The sequence below is a fragment of the Marmota flaviventris genome, chromosome 10 (genome assembly GCF_047511675.1).
Source record: "Marmota flaviventris isolate mMarFla1 chromosome 10, mMarFla1.hap1, whole genome shotgun sequence".
In the NCBI taxonomy this organism is placed as follows: domain Eukaryota; kingdom Metazoa; phylum Chordata; class Mammalia; order Rodentia; family Sciuridae; genus Marmota; species Marmota flaviventris.
In genome coordinates, this window is record NC_092507.1 from 63011813 (window position 1) to 63034208 (window position 22396).

The 22396-nt window shown below is 39.1% G+C and overlaps 1 protein-coding gene across 3 annotated transcripts in view; it reads left to right on the forward strand.

The window, feature by feature from the left end:
- The first annotated feature begins 7821 nt into the window (after positions 1–7821).
- LOC114092660 (alpha-N-acetylgalactosaminide alpha-2,6-sialyltransferase 3) overlaps positions 7822–22396 on the forward strand; it is a 517049-nt gene continuing 502474 nt past the window's right edge. For all 3 annotated transcript variants that reach the window (XM_071618747.1, XM_071618748.1, XM_071618749.1), the window contains exon 1: positions 7822–7948. In XM_071618747.1, the coding sequence (XP_071474848.1) occupies positions 7931–7948 (18 nt within the window). In that variant the 5' untranslated portion in view covers positions 7822–7930. The remainder of the gene's footprint in view (positions 7949–22396) is intronic.

Here is a 22396-nt window from a genome sequence, read left to right on the forward strand (position 1 = left end):
AGCATAGAACACCTTTGTTTTACATTGGTTTTTTCAGGGATGTTTGTATAGATATGAGTCATGGAAGAGAGTGAGAGTATTTCCTGAGGTGCAAAGGGCCAGCATGCCTAAGCCCATTAAAAAAGGTTTAAATTCCTTAAATTCAGAGTTTTTCTCTTCAGCAAAATTCACAGTGGGTTGGCCTTGTTCAATTTGCCTTGAGGGAACTGGGGCTTGGGAAATGGGTGCAAATGTTGATTCCCTGCCAATGAGTAGTTGCTATAATAAATAGTCCTATGAATGTAAGTCATTAATCCTACATCTCTGATCCAGAATGGGGGTCTCATATCTTTAGCCAACAACCATAAAAATGTGTAGGTAATTTCTTAGTTTGCATGTAGGATAAAATTTCAGACCCTTCATAAATCTTGTCAGTTGCTTTGAGTATTTGCATTTTATTCAGACAAATACATGAGCCAAGCTAGTACTTTCTCAAGGCAAACTATCCCCCCCTCCACGGTATGTTTCTTGTTAACTTTCACCTGGAAAGGGTTAAAGTGGGTTGTAAAAGAAGAAAGAGGCAAAATGGAGTAACAGGAATACCAAAAGTAGTGGGGGAAAAAACAGATCAAACAAAAGAGTCGAGGATAAAGCATTTTTATATATTTGGACAATTTTATACTTTAGATTCATCCAATGGCTATGCTAATAGTGTACTTTTATTGAAAATACAAAGCGGTTACTTTATATATAGAGAAATGGGACATTATTTTTCATGTATTTTTAAATGGCAAATTTTTATTGCAATTCAAGAATGAAGACAGATGTGAATAAGTCATTAAAATATAAGCCTACAAGAGAAGAAGGAGGGGCTGGGGATGTGGCTCAAGAGATAGCGTGCTTGCCTGGCATGCGTGGGGCACTGGGTTCGATCCTCAGCATGACATAAAAATAAAATAAAGACGTTGTGTCCACCGAAAACTAAAAAATAAATAAATAAATATTAAAAAATTCTCTCTCTCTCTTTAAAAAAAGAGAAGAAGGAAATATACATTTTTCTAATTTTCAGATCATGCAGTGCTTGTTCTAAATATTGCTCAACTCACCACTTGAAAGGAAAACTAATCTTAGAACATGCCATTATTTAGTATGTAACATCTTTCTATTTCTTAATTATAAAGGTGTCAGCAAAAACTGCAAACTCAGTTATTTAAATGTTTGTTGCTTTTGAAAAATCTAGACCTCTCCTGATGTTAGACAAAATAGATTTATTTATAAGACTATTCATTGTATTTTAATGAAAATAAAGATGAAATAAAGTGGAGCAAACTGAAAAAAATCATAGAGTAAATCAGTGAATCATTCTCAACTAGAATAAATATTGGATAAACATAATGCACTGTGACTGATTTAAAAAGATAGTACAGTGATTAAAAAAATGGTGGAAATAAGGCAGATAACTACTTAGAAGCAAAGCATCACTGATTTCTCAATCAACTGATAACATCCAAAGGGGTAATTTCAGGCCACTCTTGTCATTAAACACGGACTGAAAAATCCATTTAAATCATGTAATCCCCCCGTTAGTTAAAAAATAAAATACAAAGATGATCTGATACATTACTCATAGAGAATTATTAGATAATCTGACAATATCATATGTGATGAGGAAATTAATAATAAATCCAAAATTCTTCACTCAAAAGTTTTGAGTGGCATCTAGAATGGTAAGACAATTTGGTTTTCAATTTTATAAATTTATGGTTGCTGACATCTTGTCACCTGACATTGTTAGTTATCTCTTCAGAGTTGAATGAATAAAATGAAATTAATCGGCATTTACTGAGAATATTAGGAAATGTATTTTCTTGCTGGGAGCACAGATAGGTGAAGAACGCAAAGGTGAAGAACACAAAGGAAAAAAAAGAGAATGAAGCTTGCAATCTATTTGACAAGTAAGGCCTAAAGTAAAAGCAAAATGAAGATGAAATAATAGGTCAAGTTAATATTAGAATGAATGCCAATAGATGATATATGATTAACTGCCAGAATAATTTTGCAAAGATCAGTTATTGGAAACCAAGGAGGAGAAGCTATGCTAGAAGAAAGTGAATTAACAAGACATCAAGAACCAAATAGGATTTGAGTTGGGCTTGAAGGATGGTGAAGTCTAGATGAATTAAGAGTGCAAAGGTAAAGCCAAGGGTTGGCAAATCTGCAGGGACCAGCAGATTGTTTGTGTACTCTGAAGAGCCAAGAATGGATTGCATGTTTTTAAATGGTTGAGGGAAAAAAAATCAAAGAATGAAATATATATTTCAGTCTCCATAAATTAAGTTTTATTGGAACACAGCCATTGCCCATTTATTTATATCTGTGATGGCTTTCATACTCTAATGGCAGAGTTCAGTAATTGTGACAGAGACCAAATGGCTCACAAAGCCTAATGTTTATATCTGATTCTTTACTGAAAAAGTTTGCTGACCCCTATGTATGAGAATAACGGGTCTTCATGGTGGGAAGCAGTGTTGCAGGACCATAAATATATCAAGCTTTGGTGACAAAGAGAAGCAATTGCAATTTCAATATAGGAGAAAGCTCATTCACAGTAACAGTACTTGTGGTTAAGGGATTCTCTAAGAGTGTATTTAGGTGATGCCCTCTTGACACTTTCTTCTTTGGATTGCATGTTGTTCTTCTACCTTTCCTTCAGCAGCTCAGACATGTACAAAAAGTGTAGATTGGAAACAGTTCCCTAGAAGAGGTTGGTATTGACACACAGTATTACCAAAAATCTTACCTCTTTCTGGAGGGATTGTGAGGCCCAGATCACTCAATGGGAAAAAAAATGTGTTTCAAGCAAACAGACTGCAGGGGGCTCCTGTTAGACCCCCCTCCTGTGAGTGTTTCCATCAGATCCACCATGGATGCATTTCAAATACCAAATTTCTACTCTAATGTTTTTAGGGAAGCATGTAAGAGGAGGCATGACTCAGAGGAGAAATCTTAGATGAGTGTTGAGAAACACATGGGAAGAATCTCATAATAAAAAGAAAATAAACTCTGGGAAACGTGGTTGAGAAATATCAGACTCAATTAATAATGGAGCCTTCAATAGCCTTGGAGAAATCCAATACAAACCAAATTCAAACTACATGCCAGTGCTTCTGGCCATATTTACCTTCTATTTATTATGTTTAAAAAAGATTTTAGGGGGGATTCTTTAAGAAAAATAAATTTGGTTAGAAGCTACATTTTTCTATGAAATGAAAATTAGGTAAAGAGCATTAATTTTAGACTTCTCTTTAAATGAGAAACAGATTTCTTATTTTTTCTTTATTTGGTTCATTTAAAAATTTTGAGAAAAGATGAGAACTTACAATAGGAAAGACAGAACTAAAATGAAGTTAAGGGAGAATGTAATGGAATGGGAAAATATACAGTATTTAAAAATGCAATTTTAAGTCATGCATAACTTGTATTGGAGTTCATCCCAGATGAGTATCAATACAGTCAGGGATAATGGTGAAATCTGAATTAGAACTGTGCAAGGTTTGAAATAGCAATAAGCTTAAGTCTTGGGAATGCAAACTGGATAACATTTTGGAATGAATGCTATCCAAAATGAGGGGAATGAAACTTAACCCCATACCATTCTTATTATATATACCTTAAAGGCACAACCACAGAGGCTTTTGGATACAGATGTAGATGTAGACATACATAGGGTTATGGATAGACAGACACCTGCTTTAGGATATCAATTAGTTCCTAGGTCAAAGTTGTACTAGTGCAGCAGTTTCTAGGGGGGAAAAATCATTTCCTATTCTGGCTCAGAATATTTAAAAAATGACTTTCCCATAACATTTTCTAATGGATCTTCCAGTCACAGTCTCAGTCTTCTATGGAAGCATAATTTATGTAGTGGATGACAAGAAGAGTTTTATGATATCTGGAATTCATTTTAAATCTGTAGATGGGAAAAACTGAGATCCAATTAAAACCTTAATAAATGACTGTGTTGAATATAAGTATATTAAATTAATATGTATGCAGGATGAAATTGAAAAAGTTATGGGAGTCTGCATTTTAATTCTATCAGGGAACTGTATGTTATAACTCTAAGAATTACTTGGTAATGGGGATGTTTACAATGAAACTAAAATGAATTTAAATAGCAAGATTTAGCCCATGACTTGTCATAACTCATAAGGTCTCAGTCTTAAGGCAGGTTGAGATCTCACTGAGAAGAAGCCTCAAGGAGAGGGAAGATGGAGCAAATGAAAACAAGAAGAACCTTTGAGGCTGATGTAGGGATAGGGCTAGTTTGCAAGATCTTGCCAGAAAGGGAAGCAAGGCCAGGCAGGCTACTATGTGGCAGACCCCATATAGTAGGTAAGATAAAGCAGGGACAGTCTTGGATGGGAAGAAAGTCTCATGGGCGGAAGATGGTAACAGTTTGGTTGTGTGGAAACCTAGCTGGAATTTTTGTGCAGAGTTTTTGTTAAAGTATTTCCCAGGGGCTAAGGGTTGAAAAATATAAGACGTGTTTACATTCAGATAGAATGTAACTATCCTCCACAGACTTACATACTAACCGTAACTTTTGTATCTGTGTATGTATCCCAGAAATGTTACATTCTTATGTAGGTGTTCTTATGACCAAACCTAAATCTGAATGGTTCTAAATGGTAGAGACTGCCCTTCTGACATACTGGCCAAGTGAGTATAGCAATGAAGAAGACAGATCCAAGCTGGGCGTGGTGGCACAAGCCTGTAATCCCAGTGGCTTGGAAAGCTAAGGCAGGAAGATTGTGAGTTCAAAGCCAGCTTCAGCAAATCAGCAAAGGCCTAAGCAACTCAGAGAGACTAGATCTTTAAATAAAATATTTAAAAAGGCTGGGGATGTAGCTCAGTGGTTAAGTGCCTCTGGGTTCAATCCTTGGTACCAAAAAAAAAAAAAAAAAAAAAAGATCCAAAAGTATGTGGGTTCAAGCCCCTGGTCCCCAACTTACCAGTTGAACATGACATCATCTACAAATGTTGGAGGCTCAGATGAGACATTGCATCTAACTCCAGAATGCTTTAATTTTCTTATCCTTATTTTTGGAGCAATCTATTAGCTTTATATTTTACAATTTGAGGGTTGAAAATTTATTCTACACCTATGGGTTAGCCTAAGCTATTCCTGTATTTTGGCTTGTTTTAAAACAAAAAATATCCTGAACACATGCTCTCATCTTCCCACTTTCATTCCCTGGTCGATTCAGAACCTGTTTTCATTCCTATCCAAAATATTTTTTGAATGGTCCATCTGAGACAGTGATTGTTAATACTATTTTATAAATTTTCTGGTCCAGATTTATTCTAGAATTTATAGTTTGTTTTTATATTTATTTTATGAATGTACCTTCATTCCTAACTATATTTGGGTATAAGTTCTGGATGTTAGCAAAAATTAGCATTTTGGGAATTGTGGACATGGTTGGTAGGAGTTTGAGAAAGCCTGTTATAGTTAGTGAAGCCCTCATCATGGCATACCCAAGTCACAAGATGCTAAAAGTTTGCCCCTTGTTATTCATCCTTCTGAGACACCCAGGAAGGGATGGTAGTGATCATCCTATTCATCTTCTGCAATCTATCTTCAGTGGAAGGTTTTCTTCTTTAGATAATGAGCTACCATTTAAAAAAATTCTTGTAGTGACAGGAATTAAGTGAGTGCGTTCATAAACATTATTTTATTTATTTTAATAGGGATATATACTATTACATAAGGTAAGAATAAAGAAAGGTTAAGACACTTGGTCAAGCTCACTAGAGTCTGATGTGTTGCTTCCCAGATGTGCAGGCTTTCTGGAGAAACCATGATGTGCCCTGCCCACCCTTGCTCCTCCTTTCTTAGAGCTTTGCTTCTCCTATGGCTAAGGCCCTTACCATATTGTGTTCTCATGCATCTTTTATCTCTCCCACTTAACTAAGAGCTCACAGTTAGGATAATATTAGAGAGCATGAAAGTCTTTCTCATATCCCTGACAGGTCTGATAGTGTCTTAATAAAGATTTTTCCTCCAGTTCATCATAGCTACAAAAAAAAAAAAAAAAAAAAAAAAAAAAAAAAAAGTTTATTCTTCTATTTACTAGTACCTCAAAAAGTTTGTTGAATTAATAAAGGAATGGATGAATGAATGAATAAAATAATTGAGTTTTCTGGCCTCTAAAGACCATGAGCTAAAACATCAGTTTAAAGGATACACACAGTCCAAGAAGTTCTTGCTGAAAATACAACTGATCTCCAAGGAAGAGGGAGGGCCAGGAAGAAGGGTTGGCAGTTCAGAGTTTGGTTTCCCAGGGAGCAGGGTGTTTGACCAGCCTCCCTCTTTTCTGTGGTTCCTCCAGCTCTCTCAGGATTTTGAATGTTCTCATCAACAAACTACAAAGTCCCTTGGACACCTGGTTTCCACCTCTTGGTTTGTGAGCCAACCACTACCAGCCGGCAGTGCTTTTCCTAACTCCATGTCAGCAAACTAATCAGGGTTTCTCCAAGGGAAACTTCTTTTGGGTAAATATTTTGAGCTACTTTTTAAAGATTTCTCTGACAAATCAAGTGGGGAATGTATGGATATTTGCCGAATTCTCTCTCTCTTCTGTATATAGTGTTACTTTCTTTGTGGAAATGACTGCTTCTGTTTGTTGGCTCTGGCTTGGGAATCTGGCTTTCCTTTTTATTGTCGAAGAGCACCTAGAGAGAAGGAGTGGAGAGAGAGGACTGCGAACATCTTTTCCCTGACCACCTGACTCTCAGGTAAAGCTGCCATATTGACTTTAGTTTTAGTTACAATTCAACTTGGATGCTTGTAAAACGACCTTCTGGATTTCCAAGCCTATCAAGAAAGCTTATATCTAATTTTGTTATGAAACTGTAACAAACTTCTTTAAAATCCTAAACCTGTAGAAGGGAAAAGTCCTGCGTATATACACATATACTCACTTCATATACGTATACCATCAATATATATACACACACATATATAACACAAGATATATATGTGTGTGTGTGTGTATATATATATATATATATATATATATATATATACACACACACACACACACACACGTTGTTTCTCCATAGTGTGTATTTTTTAAATAAAAACTTTTTCATAAACTTAAATCAGAAAGAGCAATGGCATAGGTGTTATGTATTGCACACGTAAGTATATGTGTGTGTGTATAAAATATGTTTTTACACACACACTCTACCACTGTATGGTTCATGACTTCTTTCACTGATAGATATTTGCGGTCCCTGATCAACAGAAAATATTTTTACAAATAATTTTACGTAAGCCCATTACAAGAGTCTTGCAAAGTGAAGCCTCCGTTCTTTAACAGCCCAGGGAAAACTTGCCTTGCTACTTCGAAGAATCCTTTGATGCACCCAAAGCCTTGCAGAAGGGCGATGCCAAACCCGTTTAACTTTTTCAAAAGTGTGAAATGTCTGTTAGGAGTTCTCTGATGTGTGAGAGGGGACCCAACCGAGGAGAAAAGGCCGCTTTCTCTTCCCAGCGGGACCCACATCCCTGCCTGCTGCAGAGAAGAATTTGCATACATTGATCTACACAGAACGGTTTCGCGGAAAAAAAAAAAAAGAAGAAGAAGAAAAGAGGTAGCAGGAACCCAGGGCTGCGGCCGCCGGCGCCGGCGCCCGGGACGGCACGTGACCCGGGGGCGGGGCTGCGCGGGCCGCCGGCCAGTGGACGGGGCCGGGGGCGGGGCCGCGGCTCGGGGGGGCGGGGCCTGGGGCCGCGCAGCTCGCGCCGCGGTCCCCTTATTTGGATCTGCGGGAATGTGGGCTGGAGTGGTCCTGCCACGGTACCAGTCTCCAGCCCGCCGTCGGGACTGCCCCTGACCCAGGCGCGCCCGCTGCTCGGTGGCAGGAGGGCCGGCGGAGCGCCATGGCCTGCATCCTGAAGGTAACGACTCGGATCTGTGGCTCGGACGCGTGGTTGGCCAGCCCCTGGCTGCTAAGAGGCACCGAGTCAGCCGCGGTCCCACCGCATCCTCATCTCAGTTGTCTTTTCCTGGCGTTGATTTTCTTTTTGTTCCTTTGGCAAATGCATATGGAGGGAGATTCTGAAACATGCAGCTGGCACAGCTTCTTTTCCCACCATTCCTGCCTGCTCGCGCCTGCACTGAAGGAAGGAGCTGCAGACTGTTGGCTCCAGGGGAGAGCAGGGTTGTGTGCCGAATAATGGGGATGGCACAGAGAGGAAGGGGTGCTCCCGCGAATCCCCGCAGCTCTGATGAGCCCGAGGCCTTTCAGGGGCCACCGACCGAAGAGGAGTGCCTGGGCGTGGGTTGTTGCTAGTGAGGGGCATAGCGTTTGGAATGGGGGGGAGGGAGAGCAAGGGGAGTTCTAGGGAGTATTTGATCATATGAAGACAAAAACTTCTGGGTTTACAGGTAGTCTCTGAGGAATGAGTTTTCTGTGAAATCTGCTCTCCCTATGTGACATTAGCTCTACTTTGGAAAAGTTCATAGGAAGATATATTCATCGGAAGAGGACCTTGGGCTTCTGTAGGTTCATGAATTTGAAGGGACGAAATGATTTTACAACCTATCAAAGTTCACCCAACCACCTCTTTTTGGTTGAGTTCCTTCTCCAAGTCTGTTCTTCAGTTGTTCTGAATATCTATCTGAGTTCACAGCCTTGTGGCTTCAGGTGATGTGGGGGCTCCCTTAAGAAGAACTTTCTCTCCATCCCCTGGAAGTGCCCCTGCCCTTCCCCACTCCTTGCCCCATTTGTTGTTCACTACTATTTCTACATATGCCTAACCTGACTGCATACTTGAAACATTCACAACGTGAAGGTTTCCTTGACCTTGACTGGAGAAATGTGAAAGCCTGTTTGTTCCCAGCTTGAGGAAGCTGTGTGTGAAAAACAAACCACACCAAAAGACAATTTTTTGGGTTTCGTTGTGTTGTTGTGAAATAGCTTTTTTTTTTTTTTTTTTTCTGTAGGATGATTTGAATCACCTACTGCTGTTCTACCTGAATCATCTTCCAACATGGCTTGGTGTTAATGATGCAATTAAGAAAGTAACCTAGTAGAGTTTGTGTCCCTTTCTTGGAAGTAAAGGAGATCAAACATTTCCTGTGACTTTTCTGAACTTCCTCTGTTTGTTTCAGAACATATTCTGGGACATAACAAATGGTAGCAAAATCATGAGGAAATAGTATGTGTGCATTATAATACAGGATTTTTAACCTCAAGACTCTAAGAAATGAATATGAGTAATTTCTACTACTTTTTTATGCTATTCACTGTGGAAGAAATTGAGGGACATAACATTTATTGCCCCTTTTGTATCTTGTGTGCCTAATTCTGTACTTTTTTTTTTTTTTTTTTTTTTTTTTTTAGCAGATTGCTGGGGATGGAACCCAGGGCCTCACACATCCTAGGCTAGGCATGTATTCTACCATTGAGCTACACTCCCAAATCTTTCCGAATATCTTTAATGCTTATCCCATGTTACATATGAGTATGATCTAACCTTTCACTTCTTGCACCTCATGTTGACCTATATTAGGGCATATCTGATTTTATATATCTTTCCTCAAAGCTAATCTGGGATGCCAATACTGCAAAGAGCAAAAACTTTGGATGCAGAAAGACATTAGTGTGCAACTTATATGACCCTGGACAAGTTACTGAAATGGCTGTGAATCTGTTTTCTCAACAGAAGATCAAACTACTAGCGCCTATTAGTGGGGATGAAATAAATTAGGATAGGAAAAATACTTTGTAGCACAAGTATTTAATATTTGCCAGTTTTTCTTGATATATAATAATAACAAATGTAATTAGTACCATATCCTTAGAGTGTTTCATATAACTCTTTTATTCTTACATAGAAAGCCTGAAGAGGTACGTATCATTGTTTTCAACTCCATTTTATAGATCAGGGAGCTGAGGGTCCTAAGTTTAAGAGCTGTGCCTAGGGTCACACAGGGTTAAAGACAGAGTGAACTTGGATTTAGACGCAGGAAAGTCTGCCAACTTTCCTTATACTTTAAAGCTGTTCCCTGTACTTTCCCAGATGACTTTCTAAGATGCCGTAATACCATTTAGTCCTTGCTGCCTTTCTGTTTGATGGACTAGATGGTCTGTGATGGGCCTTTACCCCTTGTTGTCTTTGAAGGCTACACACAGTAGAGTGGTGAGAACAGGTTTCCAGAGACCTGGGTTCGGGGCAAGCATGGCTTCATGCTATGTTTGTAGACAGTCATTTTCAACTTGGAGCCTTCCGTTTCCCCAAGTTGTAGAATGTGTACAATTATAATAATTTCTAAAAAGGGTTGAAGTAAAATAAAATGTTTTTATTTTATTTTTTGCTATGAAACATTTTTTTCTATATTCTGGCCCTAGACAGATGTTGGTATCCGCGAGGGAGGAAAAGGAAAGACTCTCTTAGCTTCTTTGCCTGAGCCTGATAATCAAACTGACAAAACAGGAGAAAAGCATACAATTTTCATTTGATATTAGTATTTTTATGTGTGCAGAGACGTCTTCACATGTATAAGAAATGAAGACCCAAAGAAAGTGATAGGCTGAGAACTTATACACCATTTTAACAAAAACTAATGAACTGTGGAGATGTGAAGAGACAAAGGTAAAAGGGGGTTTGGGGCTAGAGGTGGTAAATTTTAGGAAAGAGATTGGGAAACTAATGGAAAATAAGTTTTTCTTATTGTAAGTTTGTACAGATTTATCCTAGTGTTGACCTTCCACCTTTGATGATAAAAAAAGTTCTTCTCTTTCTTATATAGGGAAAATACCTTTGTCATAGGAACTTATATGCCCTTCTTTTAGGTAGAAGGAGACATTAGAGGACTGTTCTTACATCTGCTTTTTCTCAGTTGCCTTCCACTCAAAATAATCAGTATTCCAAAGCAGCATATATTGGAGTGGCATGTCCTAATTCCCTTCATATTACAAGATATATAAGCCATTGACCCCATTTTCAAGTGGCTTACCGTATAGTAAGGGAGATGGGAAAGCAAATGATTGCTTATGTTATAATGCAAAGAACAAAATAGCATCAGTTTCTGGAAGCATAATAGAAGTTAGAGGAGGAGAGCAGTGAATGCTGTTGGGGGGGTCGTCAAGACAGGCTTCATACTGATGATATTGGAGCTGAATAGGATTTATTGCAATGGAGCTTTTGTTTTAAAAATAACTTTAGAGGTGATGTCAATTTTATTCTTTGGGTGAAGATTTTAATTTTCTCAAAAAATTATCGGAGTAGATTTTACTGTTCACTTTTCCATATAAGAAAACCAAGATATAGAGATATCTATGGAAGTATAATTTTGCCTGTCCAATGGTGACTCAAAAAATGCTTATTTTACCTGTAATCCCAGTGGGGCAGGAGGCTGAGGCAGGAAGATCGTGAGTTCAAAGCCAGCCTCAGCAAAAGCAGGCACTAAACAACTCAGTGAGACTCTGTTTCTAAATAAAATACAAAATAAGGCTGAGGATGTGGCTCAGTGGTCGAGTGCCCCTTAGTTCAATCCCCAGTACTCCCCCCACAAAAAAAAAATGCTAATCTCTTACTAGCTGAGAGGAGAAGTTCATGTTTGGTGGCTAATGTTGCTCTTTTATGGAATGGAACTGTTCCTTCAAGGCATTGTGCACACCCAGAACCCATTCTGTCCATGCACAGGGCTTGTTCTCATAACAGAGTGGTGGTCTCCTCAATTATTTAATTGTGGGGTCCGAATTCGCTCCACATCACATGGGCCTTCAAGCCAAAAATATGTGGGTTTTAATTATGTCTTCACCTCTTTTTACCACTTATTAATTATAGAACCAGAGCAGGGTTTTTTTTGTTTGTTTGTTTTTTATTTCATGCCTCAGCTTAATGGGGCTGACCATGGGTCATTAAAGGGGTTGAGAATGGGTTATTGTAGGAGTTAAGTGAGGTGATCGGTATATTCATTATCCTGAATACACAAAAACAAAACAACTCCAGATCTCAATAGGTTTATTTCTTGCCATACTCTTCTGGTAACTCTGTCACAGAGTGAACAAGCAACACAAGGATTGGTGTCTTTAGACAAATTAGTCATTTGTCTTTCTTCTAAGTTGTAGATGTTTATAATTTTATGTGATTAAAACTGCATATATTGTGGTCTTTTATGATTTCTACATTTGGTCAGCAAGAACTTTTTGAGCACCGTACCTTGTACAGTTTCCATATTTAACAAACATTTGATGAATTGTATTGAATTTTTATTTGCTACTGAAGTGAACATTGAGTGGATATGTGGGTACAAACTACTTGTGAATTATTTCTGCCTTAAAGAAGATTACAGTTTTGCCAGGTTGATGAGGATTATGAAGATGAGGCAGTCAGAACATGATACAGTTGGTGCATGACTGAGCTACTGTTATCTTTTCTCTAGTCATGTGTCCTTGACTATTTATCGTGATTGATGGGAAACTGGATGAGTTGTGATCTCAAGTTACGAACTTAGTGTCTTCTCATTTACTTGTTTTCCTCTTGCCCCAGATCTAATCCTCCACCATATTGCATCAATTCTGCCTCAGGAAAGTCTTTCAGATCTGCCCTTTACTCTGCATCTTTATTCCCTTTGCCTTGGTCTGTCTTTTGAAGTAGGCTCTTTTCTTGAGGCTCTTCACGGTTCCCCCCATCTTTCTTATCACTTTCAGAGTATTGTGTAAAATGCAGTACCAACTAAGCATTTTTTTTTTTTTTTGTCTTAAATGCTGATTTTGCCTCCCCAACCCCTGAGTGATAAACTTGTTTAGCATCCTTCAAATTCCTTTAGAGTCTGTCCCCTGGCCATGTATCTGGCCTTACCACTTACTGATCCAGACACGTATTTAAGCTCTTTGCTTTTGTAGTGTAGTATAGGAACTGGGAGCCTGGGCTCAGGATAGACCAGTGTGTTCTACCAATAAGCTCTCTAAGTCTCAATTTGCTTATCTATGAAATGGGAGCAAAACTGGTCGCTACAGGAAATAAGAGTTCATTTCTATAGAGGAGAACCTGATGTATTTTAAGTCCTTGATAACTATGAGCTACTAGTTGATATTGTATATCTGTTTTTTCTTTGCAGAAAATTACCTCTGCTATCAGTTTCCACCACTGACAAACATTCTACTCATCTTTCAGCTCCTAGTTCAGTATTCCATATGCAGTCAAGCCTTCCCCTGATTAGCAGGCTTCCTCTGTGCTCCTGTGGTATTAGCTCTTATCTCTGAGGCAGGCAATATTATCTGTACTGTCCATGAACTGTTTGCATATTCAAACTCTTTTGATTATAAACACATAGGGGTAGGAGACTTCTTTAGGTCAATCAGACTCATTGAGAAAGCAAATAATTCAACTAGTAATTAAAAGTATACAAACTACTGGTACACCAGTGGTGTGGGAGTATAAGGGTGGGTTGTAGTAGTTGCTCAGTTGAGTCTCAAATGAGAAGAAGCCTTGTCTTATCCAACTTAGTATTCCTAAGAACTAGCCTGGCTCTCAGTAAGTGATTGATCTCTAAATGTTTGTTTAATATATTAATGGAGTTAATTTTTGTTTTTAAACTCCAATGACAAACATGAGCCTGAACTAACTTTAATAGACAGCTAAATTCTTCATGGATGTAGCATGGATTTTTTTTTTTTTTAACCTTAAGAGATGAACGCAATTTAGAGTTTATCAATTCGTTTGCTCCTTAGATTCCTTCTCAGTGTGTTTCTTGTAGGTCTATTATCACTCCTTGGAGCCAATTTAAAATTTGGTGGGAGGGATGAGAGAACTGGACGGGATGGAAGAAAGATTGAAAGTATAGGAATGGCATAACTTTTCTCATGATCATTTATTCCTAGATTAGTAAAAACATACAATCAAAAAACCCCCCCAAAACAAAAAAACCCAAAGAAAAAGCAAACACTCATGACCATACAGGAATATGGTTTTGCTAACTATGAGGTCTCAGAGCATTTAAAAGCCATATGGCTTCCCTGAGCCTGGAACATCACACAGACTTTGCAGGTACACAGATTGAACTCTGAAACTTCTGGAACAACTCCAGCAAGTAGATAAGACAAAGACAAAGCGCCCTGTCTAATACATCAGTGATGACATTTCTTACCTGTGCTCAAGGTGTCTGAAGTCTCAGTAGCTGCCTGGTCTAATTTCCAGTCTTTTGTTGACTGAACAGATGCTGTTGCCATGAACATTAGTGCACTTTGGGGAGTAAGTGGCTGTAAAAGTAGTGCTTGGGCTGAGTTGATAACTACAGAAGCTGTAGTTGCGATTTATGAAACAGTTAGAATGCTCAGGCTTGGTCTTGTGCTAAGGAAAGTTATTACAAATGAAGATACTGAGGTTTAGGAAAACTTAAGTAACTTGTCCCACGTCCTATAAGTGATGGGGATGAGCTTAATTGACTTTCTGTGGTCACATTGAGTGTCTTCTCCCTTCATTGTCAGTGAAGCGAAAGCTTGGAGGGCCTTTGAGTTTATTTCACCATCTTCCACCCCCAGCAGTTCTCAGTCTAGACAGCTTCCTAACAACCGCCTGGCAGGGGCCACTTTTTGCTATGTTGGTTTTTATTTGTTCCTTCCTCTGAGTTTCCTTTGTGACAAGGGGAACTAGAGGGGCCAGAGAGACTAGGGCATGAGAAGGTTTTAATTCTTGTCTAACACTGAATAATAGCCCCTTGACTCTGGGCAAGTCACGTGAATGCCCTGCCTGAAGAACCCACATGTGCTGTCAATTTGGAAGCATGCATGGAGACAAGGGAAGGGGAGGGAGGGAGGGAGGGGGCGGTACAGAGTAGAAGTTAACTCAGGACCCCTCCAGGGCTCCGGAAAAGGCCTTAGCACTTTTGAAGTTATAACTTTATATTCATTTTCTCAAAGAGACTCACAAATTGTGTTAACTTCAGGTTCTTCTGCCCCTGAGGCAGTGTTGACTAAAAGAAAGAGTGCTTGAGAATATATTTTGCAAATTAGGATGTGCTTGTACACATATGAAGTGAAAAGGCCCATTAGTAGTAGTAGTATTAATAATGATAACAGTTGGAATCAAGAAAACCTATATTGGGGACTAGTGGTGTTTAGGTCAGAAGAGAATAGGGGAATCCCAGGAATGACTTCCAAACTTATGAACTCTCCTCTGGGCAAAGTTATGAAATCTCTTCAGGAGGAAAATTTCTATCATTTATCCAAATTTAAGGCACACACATGCCTGAGGCCTGGGAGTTGGATGAGTTCTTTTTTTTCTTTTCTTTTTTTTTGTTTCGTGGCTTTAGGGAAAAGTGGTAGAAGGAGGCATTTCTTTAATTGAAGAGAGTAGATTTACAAGTACTACCAAGATCCTATTACCAAAACCTGCAGTTAGCTCGTGGTTATTAAAAGGCTCATTATTTAGGTTATGGATCATCCAGACCCATTCTCCAGCCACTCTGATGTACACCTTTTATGTATTTTACTGCCAATTAGCACCTCCACCTAAGCTGGAAAAGGAAGAGGTGCTAAGCTTCAAATTGGTTAATTCCTTTCCTTGTTAGCAGCTCTGTAAAGGTTTGTCAGCAGGAACGTGGTCCAGGTGAAGGGATTATCAGTGCTTTTACTATTGCTGTCTCTCTCAGTTCAAGAACTCGAGAGTGGGCTCTGGTTTTGATTTTAAATAGACTTAAAGTGGCTAAGTCAGAGACCTTGACCCAGAATCTCAGGAGATTTCAATAAACAGCAGCCTGGGGGTAGGTAACATTTTTTTTTGAGAGATCCTTTGTTCCACACTCCATATCTCCAGCCACTTTTTCATTTCCTGTGAGATGTGGAGGGGTGGGGGCCTACAACATCTGGTCCTTGGGTGAGTCGGGGAGAAGTTAACTCCGAAAGAGAGCAATGGAGGACCAGTAAAAGGGGCCCCTGTCCTAGGGTCATTCTGGTATTTGTGTAAAAGCTGTGTCTCTGTGTGTGTACAGTAAATATAAATATACATCCACATTCATAGTCTCGTTTCTTATTATTTACTCAAATTTAAAAACTGTTGCATGTAAAATCCTTTTCCGGAAAAGACTTCTTTCTAATTCCAAAGACTATTTTGTTTCTTGGTGAATTTCTTAACTGTGCATTCATCAGACATAAAATAAAAACTTCCTTGGTCAGTTGTAAAACCTATGTTTGAATCTTACTCTTAGAAGAGTATGATCACAAAGGAATTGGAAGGAAAATTTGTTCGTCCAGAGGTGGATATGAGTCATGATCTAGGATTAAAAGCTGGTCCTGGAGTTCATCTTAGATTTAAGAACTGAAATGAGCAAATTACTTTTGATGTGATTCCTCTCCTTGGGGCAAGTAGGAAACACACCTGTGGAGAACAGGGTTGGGTTACCATTTTTGGTTGGCCTTAACAGTGGCTGGGCTCAAAGAGCAGTGAAAACCTTTCAGTGAAGGGTTGCCCTATCAATCAGGGAAAATTGTATCTGAGAAGAGAGCAACTGTTCTCTAAGCCATCAGCAGTAAAAAGACCAGGAAGTGCAAAGGTCAGAGCTGAACAGATTTTATGTCTGATTCTAGCTTTATGGCAGAGGTGATGATAAGTTTATTTAACGTTATGAAGCAAAGCTAAAAGTCAGAAATGTAATGTAGCACTTATGCAACCTTACCTTTTTCTAAGAGCCACATTAAAAAAAAAAGTAAAACAAAAAGAAGCATGTAGAATTACTTTAGTAATGTTTTTTTTTTTAACCCAACATATCCAAAATGTCTCCATTTGTCCATGTGATCAATCAATAAAGAATTATAATTAAATGTTCATTTCCCCCTTTTCATAAGAGGTCTTCAAAATTTGGTATACCATGTACAATTACACCACTTCTCAATTCACATGCTAAATTTTTAGCAGAAATACTTAATCAGTATTTAGATTTTACTAATTTTAAATGAAAAGGTAGATTCACATATTCAAGTTTCTCACACATGTTTAAACCTTTTCCCAAGGCTGAGTGCAGCATCAGTTTTTAAATATAAATTCATTAAAATGAAATTAAATAAAAAATGAGAGTCCTTAGTTGTACCAGCTGGGCTTCAATGTTCAGTAGCCACATATGGTTAGTGACTCTTGTATTGAGGAGCATGCCTGCAGGTATTTCTCCTCACCATCAGAAGAGCCTGCTGAACCTAGAGACAATGGGAGTAGTGTGAGGGGATGGGGGAAGGATTGCCCACTGGGTTGGGATCAGAAGGGCAGGACACACCTGTTGGTTAAACTCTTGGCAACCAAAGGAAGGCGACTAATGAGCAAATAATGAGTGCCTGACCCCAGGACGTATTTCAGCTTTTGAGGAGCCCTCGAAATCTCATCTCAAGATGAAGTCCTAGGTTTCTCCATATCCGGATCCCAACTCCCCTATCCCCAGATGTTGCGCAGCTGTGAATTCTCCCTCGAGGTGCTGCAGTGTGGGATGTGTGAGTTGGCTCTTTGGTCTCAGTGTGGTGGTGTGAACTCCTGGAGGCTTTGAGGTTAGTGATGGACTTTATACACTTTTATTGGAGTTGTTTCATTGCTGCAGGCGGGTAGTGCACATATGGGAGCAATTTAGATGTCCAAAATAAACCACATCTTCTTTTAAGTCCACAGAGTAAGGTGATTGAAGTTCCTTTGTATATTTTGCTTATTTTTCACCGCTATTTGTGTGTATATAAGTTAAACAATATGTTAATAATAGATGCATATCCAATGGTGCTTAGAGTGAATAGGTTTGTAAACTTACAGCTCTGTTTTGCTTACACTTTTGCATTGTGTTTCTGTCCTGCTCCAACACTTTTCCAATTTTCCTACATTGTAGTGTTAGGCTTCTTTCTTTCTTTTCTTTTTTTCTGTAAGCGAACATTTCATTATAATAATGACAGTGGGTGCCATTTGCTGAGTGTCTTCTCTGTGTCAGGCAGCTTACCAGATAGTTTACAGATATTTATTCTCACAACAAACCTTCAGAACAGGCAGTGTTACTTTCACTTGACAGATGAGAAAGCCCAGATTCCTATAGCTTAATAACTTTACTTAAATGAGAGTACTAGACCAGGGTCAGCAAACTATAGCCCCCGAGGCATATCTGTACTTTTAAATGGTTAAAACACACACACACACACACACACACACACACACACACTGAATATGATCTCATGACACAGAGCATTATATGAAATTCAAATTTCAGTGTTCATAAATAGTTTTATTGGAACGTAGCTACATTTATTCATTTCCCAGTGCCTATGTCTGCTTCCTGCCGCAGTGACAGAGTGGAGAAGTTAAGATGAGGACCATATGGCCCACAAAGCCAAGGATACTATCTATCTCTTTACAGATGAAGTTTGCCAACCCTGTGCTGAGAGTTAGGGTCAAGGGCCATGTGGATCTCTTATGTATGGCCAGCACTAGCCCTGGTGCCTTGTACCATGAGTGTTAGGGATATTTACTGAACATAAACCCAGTGATCTTTTCTTGGGGGGAGATACTGGGGATTGAACTCGGGGCAGTCAACCACTGAGCCACATCCCCAGCTCATAAACCAAGTATTCTATATGAAGAAGAGGCAGAAGCTTAGAGAGGAATAGTAACTCCCCAAAGTCTCATAGTGGAACTGGAATTCAGACCAAATGTCGGTGCTCCTAAGAGATGTGCTGACAACAGCATGTTCTACTTCAACTGCATCAGAAATCCTAAAGGGCTTATTATACTAGAGATTGCCAGGACCTGCTCCCAGAATTTCTCATTTCATTTGTATGGTGTGGGACCCAAGAGTTTGCATTTCTAACAGGTCCCTAGGTGATGCTGATGATGCCCATCTGTGCGCCATACTTTTGGTAGTCCTACCATACTACATCTTGCTCAAGAGATAGTTGTTGAGTTATGGAAGCTAGAAAGCAAGGAATTGAACCCATGCATCATCCAAAAGAAATTGACTAGAAATTTACGTCAGTTTAGAAATTTAAGTCCTACATGTTTCAGTCAACTTTTTAGACAATATAATCATTTGATTTCAAATGATTGTTGTCTTTAAATTGCCAGCTTTCTGATTCTCTGGGGGGTTCAGGCCACATGCATATTAAAAAGATTGTGCCCAACAGCAAGGGGCTGGGACAAAAATTAATCCCTCGCCCATAGTGTCACTTGTGCATTTCTGGAAAATCAGTTTATAATGATTTATAAACTAGGGAATTTGGTTCCTGCTGATAGTGTGTCACATCTCATTCTGTGCCCCCCCCCCCCCATTTCTCTTCTGGCTAACAGAAAAGATTGGGGGTTCAGAAAACAGTCTTTAGTTAACTTGTGTTAGCATTGGTCATAAAAGTTAATGCCCTATTGTTAGAGTTCACTATCTTAATTATTGGCTCAGCCAGTCTCATATTTAAAAAGTCATTATCTAAGGATTAGGAATGGGGAGAGTGAAGACTAAGGAGAGATGATACCTATTTTTTTTCCATGTTGACAATTCAAAGCTTTGTTTGGGATTTTAATAAGTAACAAAGAACATTGGAAACGTCTGATTTAATCTATTCCTTTAAGCTCTTATTACTGTCAAGAAGGAGAAAGATCCGTAAAGTTTTCCATTTGCTTTCTCCTGGTTCTCTATTTCTATGCCTCCATCTGTTGTGCAGCTCATTTTTCTGATTTTCTCCCTTTATCTCTGGCTTCCATGTCTCTTTCTAATACTGGCATCACAGGGATCATTAATTTGCCTAAAGAGCCATCATCTCAGCCCCAGAGCTGGGAGGCTTGTAGAACTCTGTAAATGGATAGGTAAAGCCTTCTTGCAGAATCCCAGGAAGCCATTCCATTAAGAATTCTTCTCTGGGAAATGTGCATCATTTCTATGCCTGGTGTAAAGTCATTGGCCTGGTGTTTGTGACTGCCTAGGGGTGTCATCTCTCATACCTATACTGTGGCCTGGAGGCTGACTTTACTACTACTTGTGTTTGCTCTGTTATTGCTGACCTTCACCACCCTGTCGCCTTCCTTCCTCCCTATTTTTAGGAGGACATTCATTCCCCAGAGGCAGCGAGGACTTGCACTGTGGCTGCTGAAAGGTTGCAGTCTTATTGATTTTTCCTCACATTCTTTCATCTGGGAGTTTGAGAACCTCTCTCACCTACCTCAGTTTATGTCACTTAATTATTTGTTCCTTGGCAGGTTTGATGTCTGTTTAATTTGGCCATACTACTTCATCTCAGCAGCCTGGTTAATGTCTGGATTTGAGCCAAGATTTCACCATGTGATTTCTAACTTGTTGGTAACTTAAAGATTTTTTTTTTTTTCTTCTGACCCATATTTGACCCAGGATATTAAAGTCTTATTGAAAGAAATGCTATTCAGACCATATACAAGACCTGGATTTCTTTATCAGAACAACTCAAATTTACTATATATTCTTAGAGATATGTAGGTGAACAGGGTCTGTGTTTGAGCCCTCCCCATGGCCAACTTATCTTTAGCAAATAGAGATGTATGAAAAGGAAGTTTATCAGGCACTTAGAATCCACTCACTGTGAATAAGAGGAGAGGTAGAAAGAATGGAGTTGAAAGACAATAGAAAATCTGATTCCTTTTTAAGGGAATTATGGTCTGGTATGAGTGATAGAATACTGATAACATTTGCTGAGTGCTTGCATGTAGTTTGTTGGGGCTTTATAATTGTGCATTAATTCCCTTAATCCTTACAAATGTTTTAGGTTGGTACTGTCATAAATTCCTATATAGATGAGGGAATTGAAGCTCAGAATAGGATTGGCTTCCCAGTAAAAGAGGGGCCACAACAGACATTCCCTTCTGCTACTAGTAAAAGACATGCTAGGATTGGAATCCGGGAGTTTGGCTATCATAAAATGCATTTAATAGAGTATAATTTTAAGGTCATTTACAGACAAACCTATTTCCAACTTCTTTACAATAGCAATAGGTTTAGTTATAGTTAAGATATATACATGATCTCCTTTCATAGTCAGCAGTCTACTAGATAAGTACTTTTGTCATGTCTATTTTACCTGTGAGAGAACCAACGCTTAGAGGAAACTCTCAAGTGTTCTGCTCAAGGTTCCATGGTAAGTGACTTACAACTACAGTTGGGCTGGGTAGTTCATGCCTGTAATCTCAGTGGGTTGAGAGGCTGAGGCAGGAGGATCGCAAGTTCAAAGCTAACCTCAGCAACTTAGCAAGGTCATAAGCAACTTATGAGACCCTGTCTCAAAATTGAAAAAAAATAAAAAATAAATAAAAGGGCTGGGGATGTGGCTTAGTGGTAATAAAGCACCCTGTATTTAATCCCTGGTACTGCACAACAACGACAAATCAGATCACACATAGGAAGACTCACCAAGGGCATATCAGACCTGGCAGAATTAATTTTCTTTGCAAAGGTGGTGCAAGGTGGTGTAATTGAACTTGAGCCCATTGTTCTGGATGGGTAGGGCAGTTTTTCTGCTCCAGCTGTCTCCTTGTTCTCCCTGTCATCACTTATCCCCAAATGCCACAGAACAGCCAGAGTCCTTGTTTAAATCTTTTGATTCCTTTCTGTTTCACTTTTGAAAAATCTGAATTCCTCCATGAGGTGCCCAGTGCTCATGACCTTGTTCCCACTTAGTCTTGAGATCTAATTTCCTAGACCTTGGTCCCCTGCTTCTCTTCATTCCACCAGTTCTTGGGCCCTATCAAATTCCTTCCTGTTTTGCTCTCCCAGCTACTGTACTTTGCCCTCCACTTCTTTGCAAAGGTGGTGCAAGGTGGTGTAATTTGAACTTGAGCTCATCTTTTCCCCCACCTTTCAAGCCCCCAAACATAGCTTACTGCCTTTGCTGATTATGCTAATGAAATAGATCTCTTCTTGATACCTCTGTTACACTTCCTTGTTTATTAGTGTTGATAGCATTTTCTTAGCATGTGAATACATGCATATTTGTTTGCCTATCAGCTGTCAAACTTAAAGGGCAGCGTTCATAACTGTGTTGTTCATCACCGTGTGTGTAACATCTAGCACAGTGTAGTCAACAAACAAGGGAATGATAGAATGAATTAATTTCAGGCAAATAAAATATCATATGCAAAGATAAGATGCCATGAAGGAACAAGACATTTTGGGAAAGTGAAAAATTGTGGCTGGCTGGAATTGAGCTGGTTTTGAGAGCTGAAAGAGATGGTGTAGTTGGGGCCAGATCTCAAAGGATCATGTGGGTTCTGTGAAGGACTGGAGATTTTGTCCCCTAGCCATGGGGACACACTGATGTGTGTTAAGCAGAATATTAAATCAGTGGAGGTGTTGAGCAGAAGAGAATACTCTATTGTCTTTTCAAGTACTCAGAGTCCTCTGGTTGACTCTGGTCATTGTTCTTT